The 21965-nt window shown below is 39.2% G+C and overlaps 1 protein-coding gene across 1 annotated transcript in view; it reads right to left on the minus strand.

Annotated features, from left to right (window-relative positions):
• ITGA2 (integrin subunit alpha 2) overlaps window positions 1-21965 on the minus strand; it is a 110819-nt gene that overhangs the window by 82944 nt on the left and 5910 nt on the right. The window contains exon 2 of the mRNA XM_080803706.1: window positions 497-617. Coding sequence (XP_080659832.1) covers window positions 497-617 — 121 coding nt within the window. The remainder of the gene's footprint in view (window positions 1-496; window positions 618-21965) is intronic.

Genomic DNA, 21965 nt, shown 5'->3' on the forward strand with positions numbered 1-21965 from the left:
TTGCTGAAGGAACAAATTTAGGGAAAAATTCTATCATCTAGAATGGCCAATAGCCAGCATTATCTAGCTGACCATTTACAAAGCTCAATGGTGGGTACAGTTTACAGAGTAAGAAATGAAGACAACTGTATGTATGTATGTATGTATGTATGTATGTATCTATCCACCCACCTACCTATCTATCCGTTTCTTCCTCCTTTCCTCCCTCTTTCCCTCCCTCCCTGACCATTAATTAAATGGTCAAAACTGCTACTGTGAATTTACTATGGAATATTTAGGGAAAATTTTCTATCTAGGTTTTTAAAAAATACCATTATACCATCTCATTAATTATCAATCTGAAAGTTACCTACTCTCAAGGACAGATCCTTCATTTAAGGATATTTGAGGGCTATCTATTAATAATACATTCATGTACCAACTTGAACAAGCTATTAGAGTTAAATATTAAATTCATTCAGTATTTTTATTGAAATCATAAAAAGAATATTCTTACCAGTTGCCATTTGGATTTACAAACTGCTGCACTGCATAGCCAAACTGTTCGCTTGAAGGACCGGAAAATATCTTTGCTCCTAGGAGACCAACATTGTACGCCATACAACAATTCAAAATGCCTATTAAGAAAAATGAAAACATAGTCCATATTTACAATTTGTGAATAAATGTTGTAATATAATTCTCAAAGGCCACTTAAAAAAACTTGTTTTATATAATAATTATTCTCCTTTTTAGAGTTTGCCAAGAAATAACAGCTACTGCTTTTTAAGTACTTATTTGCAGCTCTGGTACCATAGTAAATACTTTATATGCAGATTCATTGCCTCATTCATCCTCATAGCATCTCTAGGAGATGATTGTTAATATTATATTTGTTTTGCAGATATTTCTAAGGTTCCTGGAGATAAGTTTGTCTCATAGATGAAAGTAATAAGGGTAAGGGCAGGATCTGAACACATGGCTGTCTGAGTCTATAGCTTGGATTCTTTTTCTTTTTTTTTTAAAGATTTTATTTATTTATCTGACAGAGATCACAAGTAGGCAGAGAGAGAGGAAGGGAAGCAGGCTCCCCGCTGAGCAGAGAGCCCGATGTGGGGCTCAATTCCAGGACTCTGGGATCATGACCTGAGCCGGCTCCCCGCTGAGCAGAGAGCCCGATGTGGGGCTCAATTCCAGGACTCTGGGATCATGACCTGAGCCGAAGGCAGAGACTTTAACCCATTGAGCCACCCAGGTGCCCCAATAGCTTGGATTCTTAAGCCACATATTATCTTTAGGGACTCAATCCTGTTTGCCCTTCTTAACACAGTAAGACTCCAAGCTGCCCAAGGGCAGAAGATAAAGGCTATCGACTTCTCCCCCTAACTTCCTCTGAAGATTTTGACACGGAATCTCCATGAAATATCTGTTGGAAAAGCATGAGTAACTAGATCAAAGGAGGAAGAAAAATCACAGCTCCTTGAAAACTATATCATTTTCCTTCAGAAGAGATCATTTTTGAGGATGAAAATCTAGGGGATGGTGTCCCATCACTTTTATTCCACTGAGAACTGTCAAAAGTAGTTTTGGTTTTTGATGCTTCTTTCTGAATGCTCAAGAAATTGAAAAACAACAAAGACTTTGATAGGATAAGGTCCTAATAGACTTATTTGAAAAACCTTATTTGTGATGGAAAGGGAATAAGGGAAAGAGTATGGCTGATGGCTGTCAGTCCTTCATTCTGGAGAAAGAAACCTGTGTGGCTCTAAGTGCCATCTGTGGGGACCGGGGTACACTTCATGCTGAGATCAGTGTTTATTTTTACAGAGACTGAAGATAAAGTGGGTTCTTTTTTTTTTTTTTAACATTTACTTACTTGAGAGAGAGTGAGAGAGAGTGCATGAGATGGGAGAGGGTCAGAGGGAGAAGCAGACCCCTGCTGAGCAGGGAGCCCAATGTGGGACTTGATGCCGGGACTCCAGGATCATGATGACCTGAGCCAAAGGCAGTGGGTTAACCAACTGAGCCACCCAGGTGCCCCTAGAGTGGGTTCTTTAAAACTGATATCCAAGTTCTATTAATACATGTTTTCATGAGAGAATATCCCACTTTCTGGGCAGCAATGAAAGTACAGAGTATTTCATAAATCTATTGTTTCCTGTACAGAAAGGCTGGAGGAAAAGGGCCTGTTCCTCCACAGGGCCTGCCTACTTCTGGGAGCTGATTCCGCGCAGTGCACTAAAGGAATTATGAAGTTGGTGATAAAGTTTTGGGGACTTAAAGTAGATAACGTGCTTCTCCACGTGCCAAAGTCCTTCCGCCACGATCTGTTCATTCAAGACAGCTCAGCTCATTATTTCTTAGAAATGTGGTCAGACAAGAGGACAAGGACAAACAGTAATTTTGAAATACTCTGTGACAAAATCTACACAGCTCTACATTTGCAAATTTTCTCCTTAACATCTAACATCTAACATGCCATTTCTATTTTTCAGGAAAGAAAACGCAGAAGAAAATAACATGGCAAATTAATCATGGAACCAGAACTGACATTCAGTATACTGGTGTTTTCAACCAACAGTTTAACTTCATCCCACTGTGCATAACACAATAAATGCTATTTAATTATGACACCAATTATCTAACATACTAGTAAAAGCTTGGGGAGCTGATGTCAAATGCTCCTGTTTTTCTAATATCTAATGCTGGAAAGGCCACCTAGGACTGTAATGACATCATTTAATTAATTATACCTATTAATTAGACCTCAGCAGGTCATGTAATGACATAAAATCAAGTTGGAATTCATTTTACCATCTAGTAGTTATATTTCAATTTATATATATTATATACATGTATTTATGTATTATATTAATGTATAAATATACATATATGTACATATATAGAATGTGTATGTGTATATACTTACATATATACATACATATAAAGGTATTATTCAAAATATAAATCAGATCATTTCATTTCTCTGCTGAAAATATCCCAGTGTTTTATTTATTTATTTTTCTCAAGTATAATTAACATATAGTGTTATATTAGTTTCAGGCATGCAATATATTTAACAATTGTATGCATTACTCAGTGCTGCTCTCCAGAAGTGTGTTCGTAGTCCTCTGTATCTCTTTCGCCCATCCCCTAGTTCACTCTGCCCAACTCCCCTTTGGCAACTACCAGTTTGTGCTTTGTGTTTAAGAGTCTGTTTTTCTGTTTGTCTCTCTTTTTTTTCTTTGTTCATTTGTTACTTACATTCCACTTATTAGCAAAATAATATGATATTTGTCTCTCTCAGACTGATTTATTTCACTTAGCCTTATATCCTCTAGCTCCATCCAAGTTGTTGCAAATGGCAAGAGTTCATTCTTTTTTTTAATGTCTGAGTAATATTCCAAAGGAGTATTTATATATATGAGTGGGCTCACAATGTTTGATCTCGACTGGTTTTTCCTAAGTTATTTTTTATATTTTTTAGCAGTGAAACCAAACTAGGTCTCCAGCTTTACCCCTGTTTCTTGCAAGGGAAGAGCCTTTATAATAGTGGACATTTTTGGTTTTTCCTCGTTGAGAATTTTAAAAATTTTGTATTCTTTCTACAATAATTTGTAAACATATTTACTTTTACTTTTTTAATTTTTCAGGTCAAATATTTTATGTTGCACTTATTTGTCAAAATAGAGTCTCTCATGTATATATAAAAATGTGTGTGTATATATATATGTACATATATATATGTACATACATATATACAAATATACATATACCACATCTTCTTTATCCATTCTTCTATTGAAGGACACTTGGGTTGCTTCCATATCTTGGCTATTGTAAGTAATGCTGCAATAAACATTAGGGTACATGTATCTTTTCCAATTTGTGTTTCTGTATTCTTTGGGTAAACACCAGTAGTGGAATTACTGGATCAATGGTAATTCTATTTTTAATTTTTTGAGGAATCTCCGTACTGTTTTCCACAGTGGCTGCACAAAATTACATTCCCACAACAGTGCATGAAGGTTCCTTTTTCTCCACATCCTAGCCAACCCTTGTTGTTTCTTGTGTTTTTGATTTTAGCCATTCTGACAGGTGTGAGGTGGTATCTCATTGTGGTTTTGATTTGCCTTTCCTTGATGATGAGTGATGTTGGGCATGTTTTCATATGTTTGTTGGCCATCTGTATGTCATCTTTGGAGAAATGCCTGTTCATGTCTTCTGTCCATTTTTAATTGGTATTTGTGTGTGTGTGTGTGTGTGTGTGTGTGTGTGTGTGTGGACATTGGATATATCACTTCCAAATATTTTCTCCTATTCAGTGAGCTGTCTTTTTTGTTGTTGTTGTTGATGGTTTCTTTCATTGTGCAGAAACATTTTATTCTGGTGTAGTCCCAACAGTTTAATTTTGCTTTTATTTCCTTTCCCAGATGAAACATACCTGGAAAAATGTTTCTACAGTGATGTCGAACAAACTATTGCCTATATTTTCTTCTAGGAATTTTATTATTTCAGGATTCACATTTAGGTCTTTGATCCACCTGAAGTTTATTTTTGTGTACTGTGTAAGAAAACGGTCCAGTTTCCTTCTTGTGCATGTAGCTGTTTAGTTTTTTCAACATTATTTATTGAAGAGACTGTTCTTTTTCCTATTATATGTTCTTGCCTCCTTTGTCATAGAAATATCCCAATGTCTATCAGTACACTGAGAATAAAATCCTATTTTCTTACCATGGTTTCAAAAATCATTCATGATGTGACCTTGTGTATCTGGTGACTTCACTTTCACTACCCTCCTTCCTCACTATGTTCCAGCCACGCTGGCTTGCTTCTGTTCTTTGAGCACAAGTAGCTTATTCTGCTTATGGCCTTTGCAGCTGCTTGACCCACTGCCTACAACATTTTCTTCCCAGCTCAGCATCCATGTCTTGGCATCCATTCATTATTTAGGTCTGTACTATCCTCACAGAGACTTCCCCTGATTCCTCTATCTAGCAGCAACACTCTACTCCATCAATACACCACATCACAGCACTAATCATCTGAAATTATTTTATGTATCTGCATTACTTTGTGTCTGTCTCTGCCTACTTAAACCTAAATTCCTTGCGAGCTCAGATTTTATTCCTTTTATTCACTCTTATTTTCTTAGCATCTAGTATAGTTCATTTGTTGAATGAAATGAATTTTTAATTAATATATGTTCTTCAAAGATAATCTGGAATATAGAGAATTTAGGGGAAGAAAGATCACTCATAGTCATGTCATTTTAATGCAAGTGCAGTGAATTTGGATGTATTTCCCTCCAACATTTTTTCCTCTTATTTAAACGATAAACTTTTATCATACTATTTCTTAGTGTTCATGCCCACCTACCTATTTCAGAATCATTCTGACTCATTTGATCCTCCATGAAACCTTGTGAAAAAGCAAAATGTAGCTATTATTACCAGTGTGTATCTAAGGGCATTAGATACCATTCTTGTTGTTCTGTGTCACACAACTGGTGGCTAAGCTCTGAGTCTGGGTCTGGCTCATTTCCTCAACCTTACTGTCCAGAACTTCCTTCATAAATGATCTGTTCATTTCCTCACAAAATATGTCATTTTCCCTTGTCATTCCTCATTCCATGGATCCTAAATACCTTCTTTCCTGCTAATTTAATCCTCCCGTCAAGACCATGCCTCTTTTGATAAACCTAGATAATCTCAGTTCACTACATTTATTTCTCTTCAAATATATATTTACACCTCACTATGTCATCATTTCACACTTAGCCTATGATAGCTAAATTGCTTATGTAAAGTTTATATATATATATATATATATATATATATTTTTTTTTTTTTTTTAAGATTTTATTCATTCACTGAGAGGGAGAGAGACAGAGGGAGCACAAGCAGGGGGAAAGGCAGAGGGAGAGGGAGAAACAGACTCCCCACTGAGCTGGGAATCCAACGTAGGGCTCTATCCCAGGCCCTGGAGATCATGACCTGAGCTGAAGGCAGATGCTTCACCATCTGAGCCACCCAGGTGCCCCTAGCTTATGTAAATTTAATGTAAGTATTCTATCTAATTCACTGTCTATTCTTCTTTAAAGTCCCATTGTGTATGAAAATACGTTTCTATATCTGTTCTTCTAACTTAATTGGATAGTATGGATAATAACGGCCATTTTTGGTTCATTGTGTTCCCTTCCACCAGGCCCATATGTCTGTACCCACTAAAAAATGGCTCATTGGAAACATATTCATCTAGTTCTTTTGTGCCAGACATTTTCTAGTTCCTGGGGATGTAGCAATGAATAAAACAGACAAGATCCCTGCTGTCTTTGAGCTTCTTTCTGATAATTTGAGTAAAAAACAAATAATTATTCATAATGGGATGAGTATTAAATTTCAGAGAACTACATTCTATCTAAGTTTGAAGGCTTCACAGGAGAGGTGGCAATTAATCTGGACCTTGGAGGATGAGCTGAAATTCACGACATAAAGAGGAAGGCAGAGGTCATTCCAGGCACAAGGAACATCCTGCTCAGCAGTACAGCGATGTGAAAGAGAAGAGTATGGGATAAAAAAAATCGGCACAGAAAGTCATAGTTGTTTCCTTAATTTATACATTTCCAGTTCTTTGTTAGATGCAGTGAGTTTCAAGGTGACTTGAGCTTTGCCCTGCCAGGGACTATCATTACCCAAAGTGTAAATCTTCCCTCCTTGTCCTTATGTGAATGCCTATGAACGCAATAATAGTGCAGCAAACTCAAAGTATTTATCAAAGGTGACTTCGCTGTGCATTTATCAACAGTAATGAAGTCCCAGTATTCCAGTGACTCTCACTAAAACTTACTGCAAATATAAATACTATATCCCTTGAAAATCTAGCTTATTTCCTCTATGTCCACAGTCCTCGTTGATTATAACCTGGCTTATTGCCATTTTAATATTCATAGGCAAACCAAATAGAGAAGCACACCTTGACTACTGTAGAATTCATTTTTCTTCTATTCATTTAAAAAAATGTTTAAGAACTACCTGCCCTGAGAATTCCTGCCCATCTTTGAAATAAGTGTTTGGGGAGCCTTAGTAATTTGAGAACTAGTTTCAGAAAACATGAAATTCATTCTCCCACTTCATCCTGGAACCCAATTTTAAGTTATAAGATAATTAAAAAGAGAAACACATGTTTGGGGATTAATTAGTTAACCCAGTTTTGTTCTCAAAATGCAGTGAAGCTTAGATAAGGAAAAACATCTTTTGAAAACCAGAGCAGAAATAAATGTATAAAGCAAAATAGGTCATTCTATATTCAACAACAAACGTTTGGCAGGGGAAGTCTATTGACTTCCAAAATATTATTGTAAGAGATTAATGGCACATATTTTTAGTAAGAGATAGCAGAAGGAGGGTCTAACTTGCGCAGTCGATGCAAAATTTGAACATGTCTACATATACTGAAGGGCTGGTGGGCAGGCTTTTCATGGAAGGCTTCATTTGCAAAAAGATCCAGGGAAACATAAGGGAAGAAATTCACGTGAAGAGAAGAGACTCAAGGTCAAAAGCAAGAGGTAGATTAGGGAAGAGTGTGGTGTTTTTAACTAGGGTACTCAGGTTGCACTCTGGCCCATTCCTGCAGATGAATGCTGGCATTTTACAGGGGAAATATCTCTGTTAACAAGTAAACAAAAACAAACGAACTCTTCCAGTGATAAATAAGTAAGTCTGGAGATGTGATGTACAGCATGGTGAGTACAGTTAAAAACACCGTATTGTATATTTGACAGCTGCTAAGAAAGTAAATCTTGAAAATTCTCATCCTAAGAAAAAACTTTGTAATTATCTGTGGTGATGGATATGAACTAGACTCATAGTGGAGATCATTTCACAATACATATACACAGAACCATTATGTTGTATACCTGAAATAATATATATGTCAATTACATCTCAATAAAAGATAAAATCTAAATTAATCACATACAGAGAGATATAGATCTATTAACTTGTCCTCCTCAGAAGCTGCAGAGGGTTGGCAGGAGCAGGGGCAGCGAGCCAGGCACTACAGGGGCAGCAGGAATGTCTAGAAGTCACCAAGCCACAGGGGAACACTCTTAGGGGACAGCAATGGTTCCCAGGAAAACTGTGCTTAGGAGTCCAGGAGAAACACTCTCATCTAAATTGGGGACAGGTGAGACTCCAGGTGTGGTCTGTCCTGGGGCAAAATTTCTCTCCATCTGTGGGTCTATGAGCCTTGAAAACAAGTTGTCTGCTTCTAAAATACAGTGGTGTGACAGGTGTGTGACAGACATTTCCATTTCAAAAGGGAGAAACGAGAAGGAATGAAGGGTCACAGGTACCAAGAAAGTTTAACCCAGCAGGTCAGATTTCATTAGGTTTCAAGACCTGAAAATAATGCCCTGCTACTCAAGGCTTTGTCGCCTGGGCCCACAATAGCTCTACTGGCCTCTGCTTCTCTGTCCTCTTCAGTCCCAGGTGGCAGCATTTCTGCTGAAACAACATTCCTAAAAGCTTGGAGGTCTCCTGTGTGCATCACGGGTTCTAAGCCATTATACAAGAGAGCTCTCCACAGACCTTTCTTGGATAACTCCATCTCTATCCCTGGCCTCTGCCAAGATGGTTGAGAGGATCCATGGATCACATGCCTAATCTGTTCTGCAAAACGTTTCAACCACACCCTTGGCCTTTTCTTCAGAGCAACACTTTCTTAACAACGAGTCTCCTAATATTAGCTTTTGTTTCTGTAGTCTGGATAGACTGAGAGTTTCTCATATCATTAAGTATTATTCTGTTTCGTTGAACAGTTTCTTTCTCAATTTTCTCTCTTTCATCTTGCACTTTACTACATTCAGCAAGGAAAAAGTGGGCTGCACCTTCAACATTTTGGTGGGAAGACTCCTCGGCCAAGCTTCTATGTTCACTGCTTGAAAGCTCTGCTTTCCACATAACTGCAGGGCACAATTACCCCAAATTTCCTGCCATGATATAACAAGGATTACCTTCCCTCCAGCTCCCTATAGCGTGTGCCTCATTTCCCTCTTGAGAACTTCACCAGAAGCAGCTTCAACCTTCCTGCTTCTACCAATGGTCTCCACAAGGGAATCTTCAAAGACCCACTATCCAAATAAGGTAGTATACACAGATTTGGGGGGCAAGGATGTAGACGTATCTTTTGGTGGGCACCATTCAACTTCATAAAATGAGTCTGCCAAGAATGTTAAGATCCTGACTGCTGTTTACCTCGGCCATTTCTCAGGGTGATGTTTACAGTGGGCAGCCTGGATGGATGAGGTAAGATTTCCCTCCAGGACAAAGAACAGGCTTGCTGACTTCTTGCTGTAAAACAGCAGGTTCCTATCTTGTAATGCAGCCTAGTGTGGGTGCAGGAGTCTATCTGAACCACTTTACATAGACCCCAGGAGACTTCATGGAGAAGCAATAGGGTTTCTGATATAAACATGCTCATGTGCATGCTGCTTGTTGTGTGGTTATAAAGTCCTTTGTCTCTGACACAGAAATCTCGTGTCATCTGTCAGCATCAATGAAACAGTAACAGGCTAATGTATTAACTTGTACATACGACACAATCAAAAAGTAGACCTGACAGAGTGGAGAACAAAAACTCCACAGTCAGAAGTTGGAGATTTAATGACAATGAAAATGGGTAACTCCTGGGAGTTCAGAGCGCTCTTGGGAGAGCACTGTATTTTCCTATAGGGTGGAATAGGAATTTGAAGGAGTCTTATCTCAACTTTAAGAAGCGGAGAGACTCTGGTTGACATCTGGGTAGTAACCCCCTGCTTCATGGTTCATGTCTACCTTTAGAGAAAAACCCAATGTAGGCATGTATCATTTATTTAACAATTACTCTGTGTTCATATTAAAGAAATATGTGCATCACTTCCATGGTCAGAGATAAACCCATTAATAAATTATTAATATCATTAATATATTGCTAATATATTTAATTAATATTAATATACATTATTAATATATTATTAAGATAACATTATTATTAATATATTATTAAGGCTACAGAGGTGTTATGGATAAACTGTATCCCTCCAAATTCCTCTGTTGAAACCCTAAGTCCTAATGGGACTGCATTTAAAGCTATGGCCTTTAAGGAGGTAATTAAGATAAAAAGAGGCCATAAGGGTAGGACCCTAATCTGATAGGTCTGGTATCCATATAAGAAGAGGAAAAGTACCAGAGAGTTCTCTCCCCATGTGATCACTCAGGTAAGGCCGTGTGAGGACACAATAAGAAGACAGCAGTCCACAAGAAAGACAGGTCTCACCACAAACCAACCCTGATGGCCCCTTGGTCTTGGATGACCAATCTCCAGAACTATATACAACAGAAAATAAATTTCTGTTGTTAAAGCCACCCAGTCTATGATATTTTGTTAAGGGTAGCCCCAGCAGATTAAGACAGGGGAAAATCAGGTTATATCAGAAAATTTTAATTTACTATTCTGAGTTTCAAAGATAATTCTGCCAATCCATATATGTGCATATATAAATACAGTAAAGTTATATATAATTCCACTTATGTCATTTAAAGTTCATATTTTGTGTGGAAAAAAGATCCAAGTTTTTTCTTGACAGAGTAACTGCATCAAGTCTTGGGCTGCTGTGACACGTAGTTGGATGATTTTGAGGTTCTTTCACATTTTTTGATCTTGCAGGCAATGAGCATCTCCAAATTCTCCTTAAACTCATGTATGACTTAGTAACTCCTGATAACTCAATAGATTCTACTTTTTTTTTTTTTTTCCATAAAGATGCCATCTGGCAGACTCACAGTCTCCTAGTGGCCAAGAGGATTGGGAATACCCACTCATCAATTCACTTCCTATTTTCACACTTTATTCCTAAATTCCTTCTGCGTGAAAGGAGAAATCCTCCCTCCCTCCCTCTCTCTCTCTCTCTCTCTCATTCTCTCTCTCACAGAACAGCATTTTTGTGCATTTAGCAAGTCAATGCCTGCTAAATAACTTGCTCAGTAACAAGATATGCCTCATATCCTGAGGCAACGTATGGAAGGAACAGGCATAACTGAAGTGAATATTTCCTCTATTAAATCTCTGTTCGCAGGCTGCTTCTCCATGAACTTTGGCTCTGGTCTTCCCCTACCGTTCAACCTGCACACACCCTTCTTCTAACTCCCCTGACACTCGCCATTCGCATCTCTCACTGTGGCGTACTGACGTGAAACGTCACTCCACTGTTCTTCATGTGAGTTCTTCCTGGAGAGCTATGCCCTCACTCCCTCCCCTGCTTGTCTGATCTCACCTCCTGCCCTATCCCCTTATCCCACTCAGCTGGACTCAGACTCTTCCTTAAATACACTCTGACCTCCGGCCTTCTGCATTCGGGCCCTCAGCATGGACTATTCTTTTCCCAGAAAGTGTCACCTTCACTCTTGTTGCCCTTCTGTTTGCATCAAACATCAGTCCATCAGGGCTGTCTTTCCTCACGACCTGTGGTGGTCAGGGGGCTCCCAATGAACCCCATCTCCTGTTATTCTTGCCTTTGTGTGATCCTCTCCCCTGTGACTTCAAACCAATAGACCTGAAGATTCAAAACATAGAATCGAAGTCTAGAATAGATCACTTCTGTGATTATCTTACATAAGACTGTAATTTCTGTCAGATGCCCTCTCTCTCTTTGTCTTTGAGGAAGCAAGGAGGTCCACAGGGCAAGGAACTTGCCTTCAGTGGGAGCCAGAGAGGAACTAAGGCCCTCTGTCCAACAGCCCTGGAGAAAATCAATCCCGTCAACAATCAAAGTGAGCAGAAGTCAGCAGAAGAGCTGAGCCCCAGATGAGGCCCCAGCTCTGGCCCATACCTTGAGTGCAGCCTTAAGAGATACCCTGGCACAGAGGACTCTAGTGAAGCCAGGCCCAAATTCCCGACCCACAGAAATTGTAAGATAATAAGGGAATATTATTTTAAGTCATTGCCTGTGTGTTAATTTGTTATGTAGTCACAGATAACTAATACATAAACTCATGTAAGATGATACCTGCCCATTTCCCGCCCACTGTCTAGCATTCTCTATCTCCCTTATTCTGCTGTGTTTTGAATAATGCATCACTACCTCACAAGTTATACATCTATCTCTTATCTGTCTGCCTCCCTCATTAGAATCTCTACAGGGAGATCTAAGTTTTGTCGGAATTGAACCTTCTACAATTTGGGGCAGAGTGACCCTTTAAGGCAAGAAAATTATAAAACTGTGAAATAAAGTTCAGGTATTAAATAATTAGGATGAGAAAAGCAACCCTAGCAAATTACATATTTTTAAAAGCTAAAAAATCTGAAAAACAATATACATATTATTGATCGCCTAATACACTTCTGCAATATTCTTTTCCTACAGTTTTTTGCCTCTATATCTTTTAATCACCTCTTCACTTGACAATTTATAAAATCATATTTTCTAAAAGGTATTCAATATTTTTTGGCATGGTAAGTTGAACCTTAAGAAATGTTTATTATTTATAGTTAAGAGAAGTTCCTTTCATTTTCATAACTCCTATTTGTAATGTCATGTGAATGTTTAGGACTGTTTTCCAACATCATACATGAGCTATAATATTTTAAGTTCCCTCAAGTTTTCTTTACAGGGATTAATCCAGAAAATCTTTCAGTTGGTGGCATTTCTCAACCAGTTTGTTGTTGACATCTTTGTTGAATATGTTAGGGTGCAAAAGAGACAGTGACCTCAACTTTTGCATGTCAGGTTGTACAAACACTTGGGAAGTGGCGTGAAGAGTGAGGGTCCTTGAAACGTAAGCTTCTCTTGTTTTATGGTTAATCTGTCTTTGTCCCTAAGAGTAGGGAATCGGCCTATTGTATTTACTGCTGTCCCCAGCATTCAGAAGACTGCCCGGCTCATGGTTGTGGATCAATAATCATCAGCTGAATTGACAAGGTGCTGACTGTTTCACCTTCCTATCTTGCTCACTTCCTATCTAGGATATCTTCTTATCCTAGAAATCAGTATCTAACAATAACATATAATGTGAGGTCAGTAAAGACCTGTTTAGTTAATAAACATGAGTTCTGGACTGGTTCGAAGGAAAATGCTTGACTGCAGACTACTGAGAAGATACAGACAGACGGAGGCAAAGTTAGATTAGTAAACATGGATACATACATAGACATATGGATGTACAGACATATGTACAGACAAAAACAGACACATTTTATTTTCTGTTTAGAATTTTAGATAACATTTAACTTTGTTTTTTATCTAGCTATAGGTGAACCTCCCAAAGATGGACTATTTGTGGGGGAAGTATGCCAGTGTTAGAAGCATAAGGATTTTTTTTTTTTCTTAACTGAAAAATCTACATACTGGGCAAGACCAGCAGTATCTCACAGTGCCTAAGAGCTTAGAGTTTGAATAGCTCTGTGACCTTGGGCAAGTTCCTCATCCTTTGCCACCACTTTCTCACCTGTGAAATAGATATAACACACAAATCTGCCTCATTGTGATCAGACAATGCATTTAAAACTCCCAACCAGTGCCTAGCAAATGATGAGCACTTAGTAAAGACACCTGGTTTTGTTTGTTTTGTTTTGTTCGCTATTAATATCATTGTACGTTACGTAGGCTAGCACGGTTTTTGTGACGTTTACAAAGCATACCAGTTTTGACCCCACCTTCACCTCTACCATGAAAAGCATATTCTAAATGATTTCCTATATAAGTTTCTGAGAACTGGTGTACAATGAGTAGGAGGATGACACATTGCTGCATTTCGCTGAGGCATACCCTAAGTATACCACGAAAGCCAAGAAAACATTATCAGTTGGTGGATCCTTCAGGAAGTCACACAATCAGGAAGTGGGGTTACTCAGATCCTGACTTTAAACTCTGAACACAGACTTCAAACTCTAAAGTGTAGCTAATCATTACTTAGAATATTTATGACAATGACAAATGGTCATAGGTCACATAAGATCATTTGAACACATACACAACCACAGGAAATCATTTCAATGGCATTGTCTTCATGCTAAAAGGACAAAAATGCAGGAATAATGTAGAAAGCCCTCTCCTGCTCTTAAAAAAAACACAAAGCAAGTAAATTTAGAAATTATAGGCCCTCTAGAAATGACCATTATTGTATACAGACTTAAGCTCTATGATGGCTGTCTTATAGCTATAGTGCTTTTAAAACAAAAAAGGTAGTGCAAAATCCAAAAGCATAAGATGACCTTTACAACGGCTTTTGGACTATAGTGGCATAATGTTTTCCTGCTTTCATTAAGAAAAATACAATTTTTCTTTAAATGACTTAGTTTTCAGTGTTTAATTTTATATTCAGTAAGGATCTAGGTGCTACCCTTTTCCTCCAGAGGTGATGTTAGAAATGAAAAGCAGAGCTCCTGAGGGTCTACCCTGAATCTTCCTATTCCCCCGGGTCTGACACAGCTGCCGTTGGATAGGACTACATAAAGGTTCCTTCAACAGATCTCTTCAATAAATTAATGATGATAAAAATAGATGAAAACCAAGTATATGGATTTTTATTTTTTAAAAAATATTTTAATTATTTATTTGACACAGAGAGAGACACAGCGAGAGAGGGAACACAGGCAGGGGGAGTGGGAGAGGAAGAAGCAGGCTTCCTGTTGAGCAGAGATCCCAATGTGGAGCTCCACTCCTGGATCCCGGGATCATGACCTGAGCTGAAGGCAGAGGCTTAATGACTGAGCCACCCAGGCACAAGTATATGGATTTTAAAAAAATAACATCATATATGATTTTCAAGTTTGCAAAATACTTTGCTATTCATAATCCCCTTTGGTGTTCCCATTGACCCAGAAAGGTAGGGAACAGCTCTCCTGTGACACGCAAAGTCACGGGGAAAAGTGGTATTTCGTTTACTCCCCGGGGCTAGAGCTCTTTCCACAGGGCCACGAACAATACAGGTGCCTAATACTGGCATACTTTGTCGTATTGTACTTCACTTTACTGAGCTTTATTTGTCTTTTTTACCAACTGAAGGACTGTGGCAACCCTGTGTCTGGCAAGTCTATTGGTCACATTTTTTTCCAACAGCATTTGCTCACTTCATGTCTGTGTGTCATATTTTGGTAATTCTTGCCCTATTTCAAACTTTTCCATTATTATTATATTTGTTATGGTGATCTGTGATCAGTGATTATGACTTGCTGAAAGCTCAGAGGATGATGAGGACTTTTCAGCCATAAAGTATTTTAAAATTAAGGCATGTACTGTTGGGGGACATAATGCTATCATACACTTAACAGATGACAGTATAGCCTCATAACTTTTGTACACACTGGGAAACCAAAAATTACTTAACTCACTTTACTGCAGTATTTGCTTTATTGTGGTGGTCTAGAACTGAAGTCCCATTATCTCTGAGGTACATCTGTACATGTTTGTTTAGTGTAGCGGTTCTCAGTTAGGAGAATTTTGTTCCTCGGGGGCATTTCGCAATGTCTGGACATATTTTCGGTTGCCGCACTTGGGGGGGTGGGTGGTTACTAGCATTTAGTGGGTGAAGGCCAGTGATGCTCTTCAACATCTTACAGCACAGAGGACAGCCCCTCCACCCGCCCCCACCTGCCCCATAGGAATTATCTAGCCCTAATGTCAATAATGGCCATCTTGAGCAACTCTGATGTAAACAACAAACTGTCTTGTAAGCACCCTTAAGTTGATTAAATTACTGTAGTGGTTTTAAAATCTGTCTGGGAATTACTTGACACTCTTCCCATCAAGACAGTAAGTCTCCTCCCTCAGAATCTAGGCAAGACTTTATGACTTCTTTGATGAACAGAGGCAGTTGCATGATTTCTGAGTCTATATTAGAAACGGTCATGCAGTTTCTGCCAGTTTGGGGGAGTGGGGAGGAAACACACTCCTTTGGATCCCTGAGTCATCCCGGAGGAAGTCAGGCTATCAGAGGGTGCCATGATGGTAAGGCCACCTGATAGGGCCACACAAAGAGAGCTGCCCACCCTCTGACAGTAACCACATGAGAAACCTCAGGCTAGAACTGCCCAGTCAAGCTATTCCCAAAGTCCTACTCAAGAAACCATGAGAAATAACAAAGGACAGTTGTCGTTTTAAGCCACTAAGTTTTAGGGTGAGGGCTAACGGGGCAAAAGCTCCACAGAACAATCTCCAAATTTGGTTACTTGAAGTCAAGTGCTCTGGCAGACAGAATGTCCCCTCTCTCCCCCTAAACAGGTCTGACCCATGGAAGCATGGAAATCTTAACTAGAGGCCTGCCACTCCCCAAGTGAAATGGATCATAATGAGTCTATGGGAAATAGGTCACCAAAGGGAGTCCGTCAAAGAAATTCTGAAGAGCATTTTGAAATGATGGACAGCACACTGCAGGTTGGAGCTTCGGGCTTTAGTCATTTCAAAAACTGATTATTATAAAACTGAGGCATTTACTAGATGATCTCTTGATGTTCTTCTAGGACTAAATTCTAGAATATCCTAATCTCCACATATTTTTCTAAAGATAGACAGTTTTAAATTAAAACTTAAAAAGTGCACCCTAATGAATATAAAGAATGAGGATTTAAAATAAATAAGAAGGATCACTTCATATCTACCAAACTACAAAAAGTTAGAAAAGAAAAACTACAAAAGGTAAACTAAAACCTCATGTGGGTGAAATTTGCAAATTCACACATTATCGAGGCCTACATTGTTCAATATGCAACAAGAGCTACAAAATACACAGAATCTTTGACCCAGTAATGCCTCTGCTGGAGACTGTCCAAAAGGAAAAAGAAAGAAAAAGCTTCTTGCACAATGGTATTTATAGACACATTATTTACAGTAGGGGAAAAAGCCCACAGGAAACAACCTAAATATCCAACAATGAAACAATAGTTAGCCATGATATGGCAGGATACATTAACGCAAATCTGCAGAGACGAAGCCCATATAGAAAAGTATGCGTGAAAGATACCAAGTGAAAATAAAGTATATATTTTTTTACCATTTTCATATTTATGGTAAGTATATCTATAAAAAGTTACTTTCACACTTATAAATATCAAGAGAGAAATACAAACGCTTTTTCTGTTAAGATGACTATTTTAGTATGTGCATTTTTCTATAAGGATATTAAATATTCTGCTTTAATGTTCCAAAACTACTAATCAAGTTAGTATTTCAATAGACATAAGCACCTTAAGTTATCTGAATTCTTGTTTTTTTAAAAATTTTTTATGAAGATTTTATTTATTTATTAGTCAGAGAGAGAGAGAGACAGAGCACAGGGAGCGGCAGACAGAGGGAGAAGCAGGCTGTTCACTGAGCTGGGAGGCCAATGCGGGACTTGATCGCAGGACCCCGGGATCATGACCTGAGCTGAAGGCAGACAATTAACTGACTAAGCCACCCAGGAGTCCTTAGCTTCAAGTTTATTTAAAAAAATTTTTTTATCAATCATTTTTTTGAGCACTTACTATATGCCAGGGCCTGTGAATACCATAATAACTAGGATTGAAGATGATTTTAGAGAATGTATTCAGTGAGAGAGAGAGTCCAGCTGAAGCCGAATTATGGGTGCTGCTTTATGAGAACAGAATAGGGATATGGGACAGCACTTTGGGGACAAAAGGATGTCTGCACCGGGCTCATGCTTTGCTTCATCTTGTTACTTGTTGATAGAGCTAGTCTAGTTGGACATTTCAAGGCAAAGAAGAGACATTCTAAAAGCTCTGCCAAAGAAGTGAAGAAAAAAAGACTGATGAAAGAAATATTTTAGCCAATTCAGATAAATCTGCACATAGAGGCTTTTTTTGCATATTCTAATTGGAAAAAACAATGAAGTTTTCAGCTCGGCCTTCATTCAGAAAGTGTGTCCTCCCTCCGTGCTACAGGAGCTGTCATACTGTCATCACTCAGTCACCAGAATTCAACTGGGCCCCTGTGAAAAGAACATAGGCCCTATCTTCTCAGGGTTTGCAGCCGATGGGGGTGAGAGCTAAGTAAATGGATTTTTGAAATAGAACGTGACAAGGGCTAGGAACATGTGGAGAACACCTAAATTGGATTGGGGTTAAGCAAGTTTTCTGGGGTGCATGAGCTTCAATGAAATTGACACATAAATGATTGCAGAAGATGGACTGGGGGATGGAGAGTATTTCAGAAAGAGAGAACATGGACAAAGGTAAGAGACTGTGGAACTGTACTCTCTCTCTCTCTCTTTTTTAAGATTTTATTTATTTATTTGAGAGAGAGAGAGAGATCACAAGTAGGCAGAGCAGCAGGCAGAGAGAGAGGGGGGGAAGCAGACTCCCTGCTAAGCAGAGAGCCTGATGCGGGGCTCGATCCCAGGACCCTGAGATTATGACCTGGGCCGAGGCAGAGGCTTAACCCCTGAGCCACCCAGGAGCCCGGGACTATACTCTTAATAGGGGTTAAGGTCATATCTCACTTAGACCATAACAAAAAAGTAATGATAAAATGATGCCCAATAATTTTGGGACAAAAATTAAATACTGTATTAATAAAGGGGTTTCTTAATTACCATGTGCTATGGTCTGAATGCTTGTGTTCCCCTTCCCCACCCCAACTTCCTATATTGAAATCCTAACATCCAAAGATGATGGTGATAGGGAGTGGGCTTTTGAGAGGTAAGCTTAGGCTTCACCCTCGTGAATGGGATTGGTGCCTTATAAAAAAGGCTGCAGAGAGACTCCAGTCCCTTCCACCAGCTATGAACCAGGAGGAGGCCTCTTGCCAGAACGTGACCATGCTGGCGCCTCGATCTTGGATTTCCAGCCTCTAGAATCATGAGCAATAAATCTCTGTTGTTTATAAGTCACCCAGTCTGTGGTATTTCATTACAGCAATCCAGATGGACTAAGACACTATGACATTTACATAAATTATTTATTTAATCATCTCTCAATTTTTCATTAAGGCCCTTTTATTCAGGGTATCTATTACATTTTTTATGCTGAAAAGTAAATAAAGATCACATATAAGTATCCCAGTGTCCAAGGTTAAGTTATTCTTTTTTTCCCCTCAACAATGTTAATAAGTACATAGAAAAACTAAGTCAATTGTTCTGAAAGATCTATTTACATGCCAGCATTTGGAATATGGCTTTGGAAAGGTTATAAAATCCAAAAGATTCAGTGTCCGTATTCTAACAAGCGCCCATGAAGCTATTTGGTTAAGGACCTGAAGGTAACTGGTAAACAATTTGGAATAGAGTTATCTGACTGAGCTGACCAGAAGCCAGCTTGCATTCAGTCTGCATTTTTACACAGTATCCATGGGAATGAGATCAGGCGTGCACAAAGACAAACAAAGGCCACCTTCAAATGAATGAGAGGGAATGACAACTGCCAATGTTCAAGGCATCCATGGGCGCTAGAGCTTTGCTCATGCTTTTCAAAACACAATGAAATCATCTCTTACGCTGACAATACAGTGTCCATCACTGCTTTATTTCCATGGCTCTGTTTAAACATTAACCTCATTTTTATACAGAAAGCCTTTCAGTGATCAGGAGTTATGTATGGCTTCTGTAGTAAAAACTGTCTCTAGTCACTTTAAACTACTAAAAGGAAGAACTGCACTTAATCTTTCAGAATGCAGAATAATATTACGGGAACCTTCACCAATAAAATTGCACAGCTGCCGTGAAATGTTTGGACAACACAACGGACAACTCTTTCAAAGGAAGAACAATATATTTGAAAACTATTAACAGTCCCAGTACCTGAAAACATTACCAAAATATGCAGTTCAAGTTTATACTGGTTAGTAAACGTAATTTATAGGTACAAGTGTCAGCAGGCACAGACTGGGAAAAAATACTTGAATGTAAGCACTTTGAACTAATTATAATGTTAACAAAATTAAGAATTGATGTTGATTTCTTTTCTAATTCTTATGATTAAATGAAAATATTTTAAAGCACTTTGAAAACACCACCGAGTCACACAGAATAAAAGGCTTTAACATTTCACTAACAGAACCTTTCAAAGCCAACTATAATTCTCTGGGTTCTATGGGACTATGATTTCTGAAAAGATGACTTTGAGAATTTTATTAAACAGGATAGAATTAAAGAACTAAAAGCTTAACCGGAGAAACTTACCTATAACTCTAAAAAAAAACTTTGTTTTTTAGGAAATCTGACTAAAGCACAGATATTAATTCTGCAATCAGAATTTGAACCCTGTTATATATTATGCACCCCAAAAACAATGCAAAGTTTATTAACTGCAGCTATTTTAGCGTGGCAAGTCTGTTCTGAAACAGAAATATTTACAAGGGCTCCCTCATCAATCTAAGCAGCCACACTGGAGGGTGGGGGGTGCCCACTCCCACGGCGGGGCTATCTCCATCTGCACACCTCAAAGTCATCAACTTTTTCTTTGTCTCTTCAGCTCATGTCTTCTCCATGTCAGACCTCAGAACCCACTCTGCCTTCCTTCATATGGTCATCCGTGGCTTCAAAGCTGTTGTCAGAGCTGCTACTCTGGAAGCCCTATGATTCTTGCCCTCCCCCCCACCACGTTCTCTATGACGACCCCTTTGCCATGGACATCAGCACTTCTCCTGTGCTGCCGTCTCTACCCCATTAGGGACTCCTGCCATATATACAGATGCCTCAGTGCAGTTCTCAAAAATCTCAAGTAGACCAGGTAATAACATAAGTAATAGAGGTAAAAAAAAAAAATCTCATTACAATAATTTTTATGCATGTTTGTAGGTTTGTTTATACAAGTCTCTCCCATCCTGTCCCTCCGCCACTCCCTCTCCTCTTTTACTACCTAACTTCCGGATTCTGCCTGCATTTCCTCACAGTGACGGACTCCTCAGCCCACTCCACTCTGGCTTCTTCTGCTTTTCATGGAGAAAAAGAGAGGCCATGGAGAATGCCCTCGTCAACGCTGTCCGACATGTTTGACTTCCATGAAGAAGCTGATCCTACTGACCAACTCTTCCCTCTCAAAGTATTTGTGTGGCGCCCTACTTCCTGCCATTTTCTTTCCGCTTACTACTCCCACTGCTCCTGTCACCCTGGCGTCTCCCCTTCCTCACCTGACTCTCTGAGGTAATCCCTCGTGGGGTGGCCAAAGCTGTCTTCCGGTCTCTGCCTGACTCTTCAATGGCACATCTTCAATGACTCTAGTTGCCTCTGACTCCTAAATCTCTATCTCCTGTTGTTCTCTCTCCTACTTCTAATCCTGCTCTGTATATAACTATCTACCTACTAGACATGTGCACCTGGATGTCTCAAACAACCCATCAAGGTGAACTGATTATCTTTTTCATCTAAGTTGCCTTTTTTCTTTGCCTCCCCCTGTCTCAGTCAGTAGCAGCTGAGTTGTCTACAGCCAAAACCTAGGCCTCAGTCTTGTCTTCTCCCTCACTTGCTGCCACCGTAGTAAATCCTTCACCAAATCCTGTCCATTCTCCCTAACTACTTTTCAAATCTGTCCTCTGTGATCGTTCTCTGCTGCTACTGAGTTTTAGCACCATCATCTCCCGATTGTGTACTAACCTACAACCAAGACCAGAACCAGTTTTCCTAAGTGCTTTTGGTGCCTGCAGTCCGGCCTCCATTCAGTCTAGCATCCTTCCTGCCTCCAGAGTGATCTACCTAAGAAGCCAATCTGATATGTCACTCCCCTTCTTAAGACTCTTCAAAACCTTCCCATTGTCCTAAAAATCCATGCTTTCCACAGTTTACAAGGCCATTTAGGGTCAGGTGCCCACTAACTCTCACCTTCTCAACCTTTCACCCTCTGTGAAAACCTTGAACAGTGTGTTCTGGATATAACGACATTCTCCTTCCCTATGCAAGCGTCTAAAACATCTGATCCGGGAACTAGAGACTTGGGTCCCATTCCTGGTTATGTTACACTTTGTCTTATATTATTATCACTGACAGCCATTTTAAAGGGCGAGAACTGGGGTTCTCTGA

This window comes from Martes martes (genome assembly GCF_963455335.1).
Source record: "Martes martes genome assembly, chromosome: 5".
NCBI classification, from domain to species: domain Eukaryota; kingdom Metazoa; phylum Chordata; class Mammalia; order Carnivora; family Mustelidae; genus Martes; species Martes martes.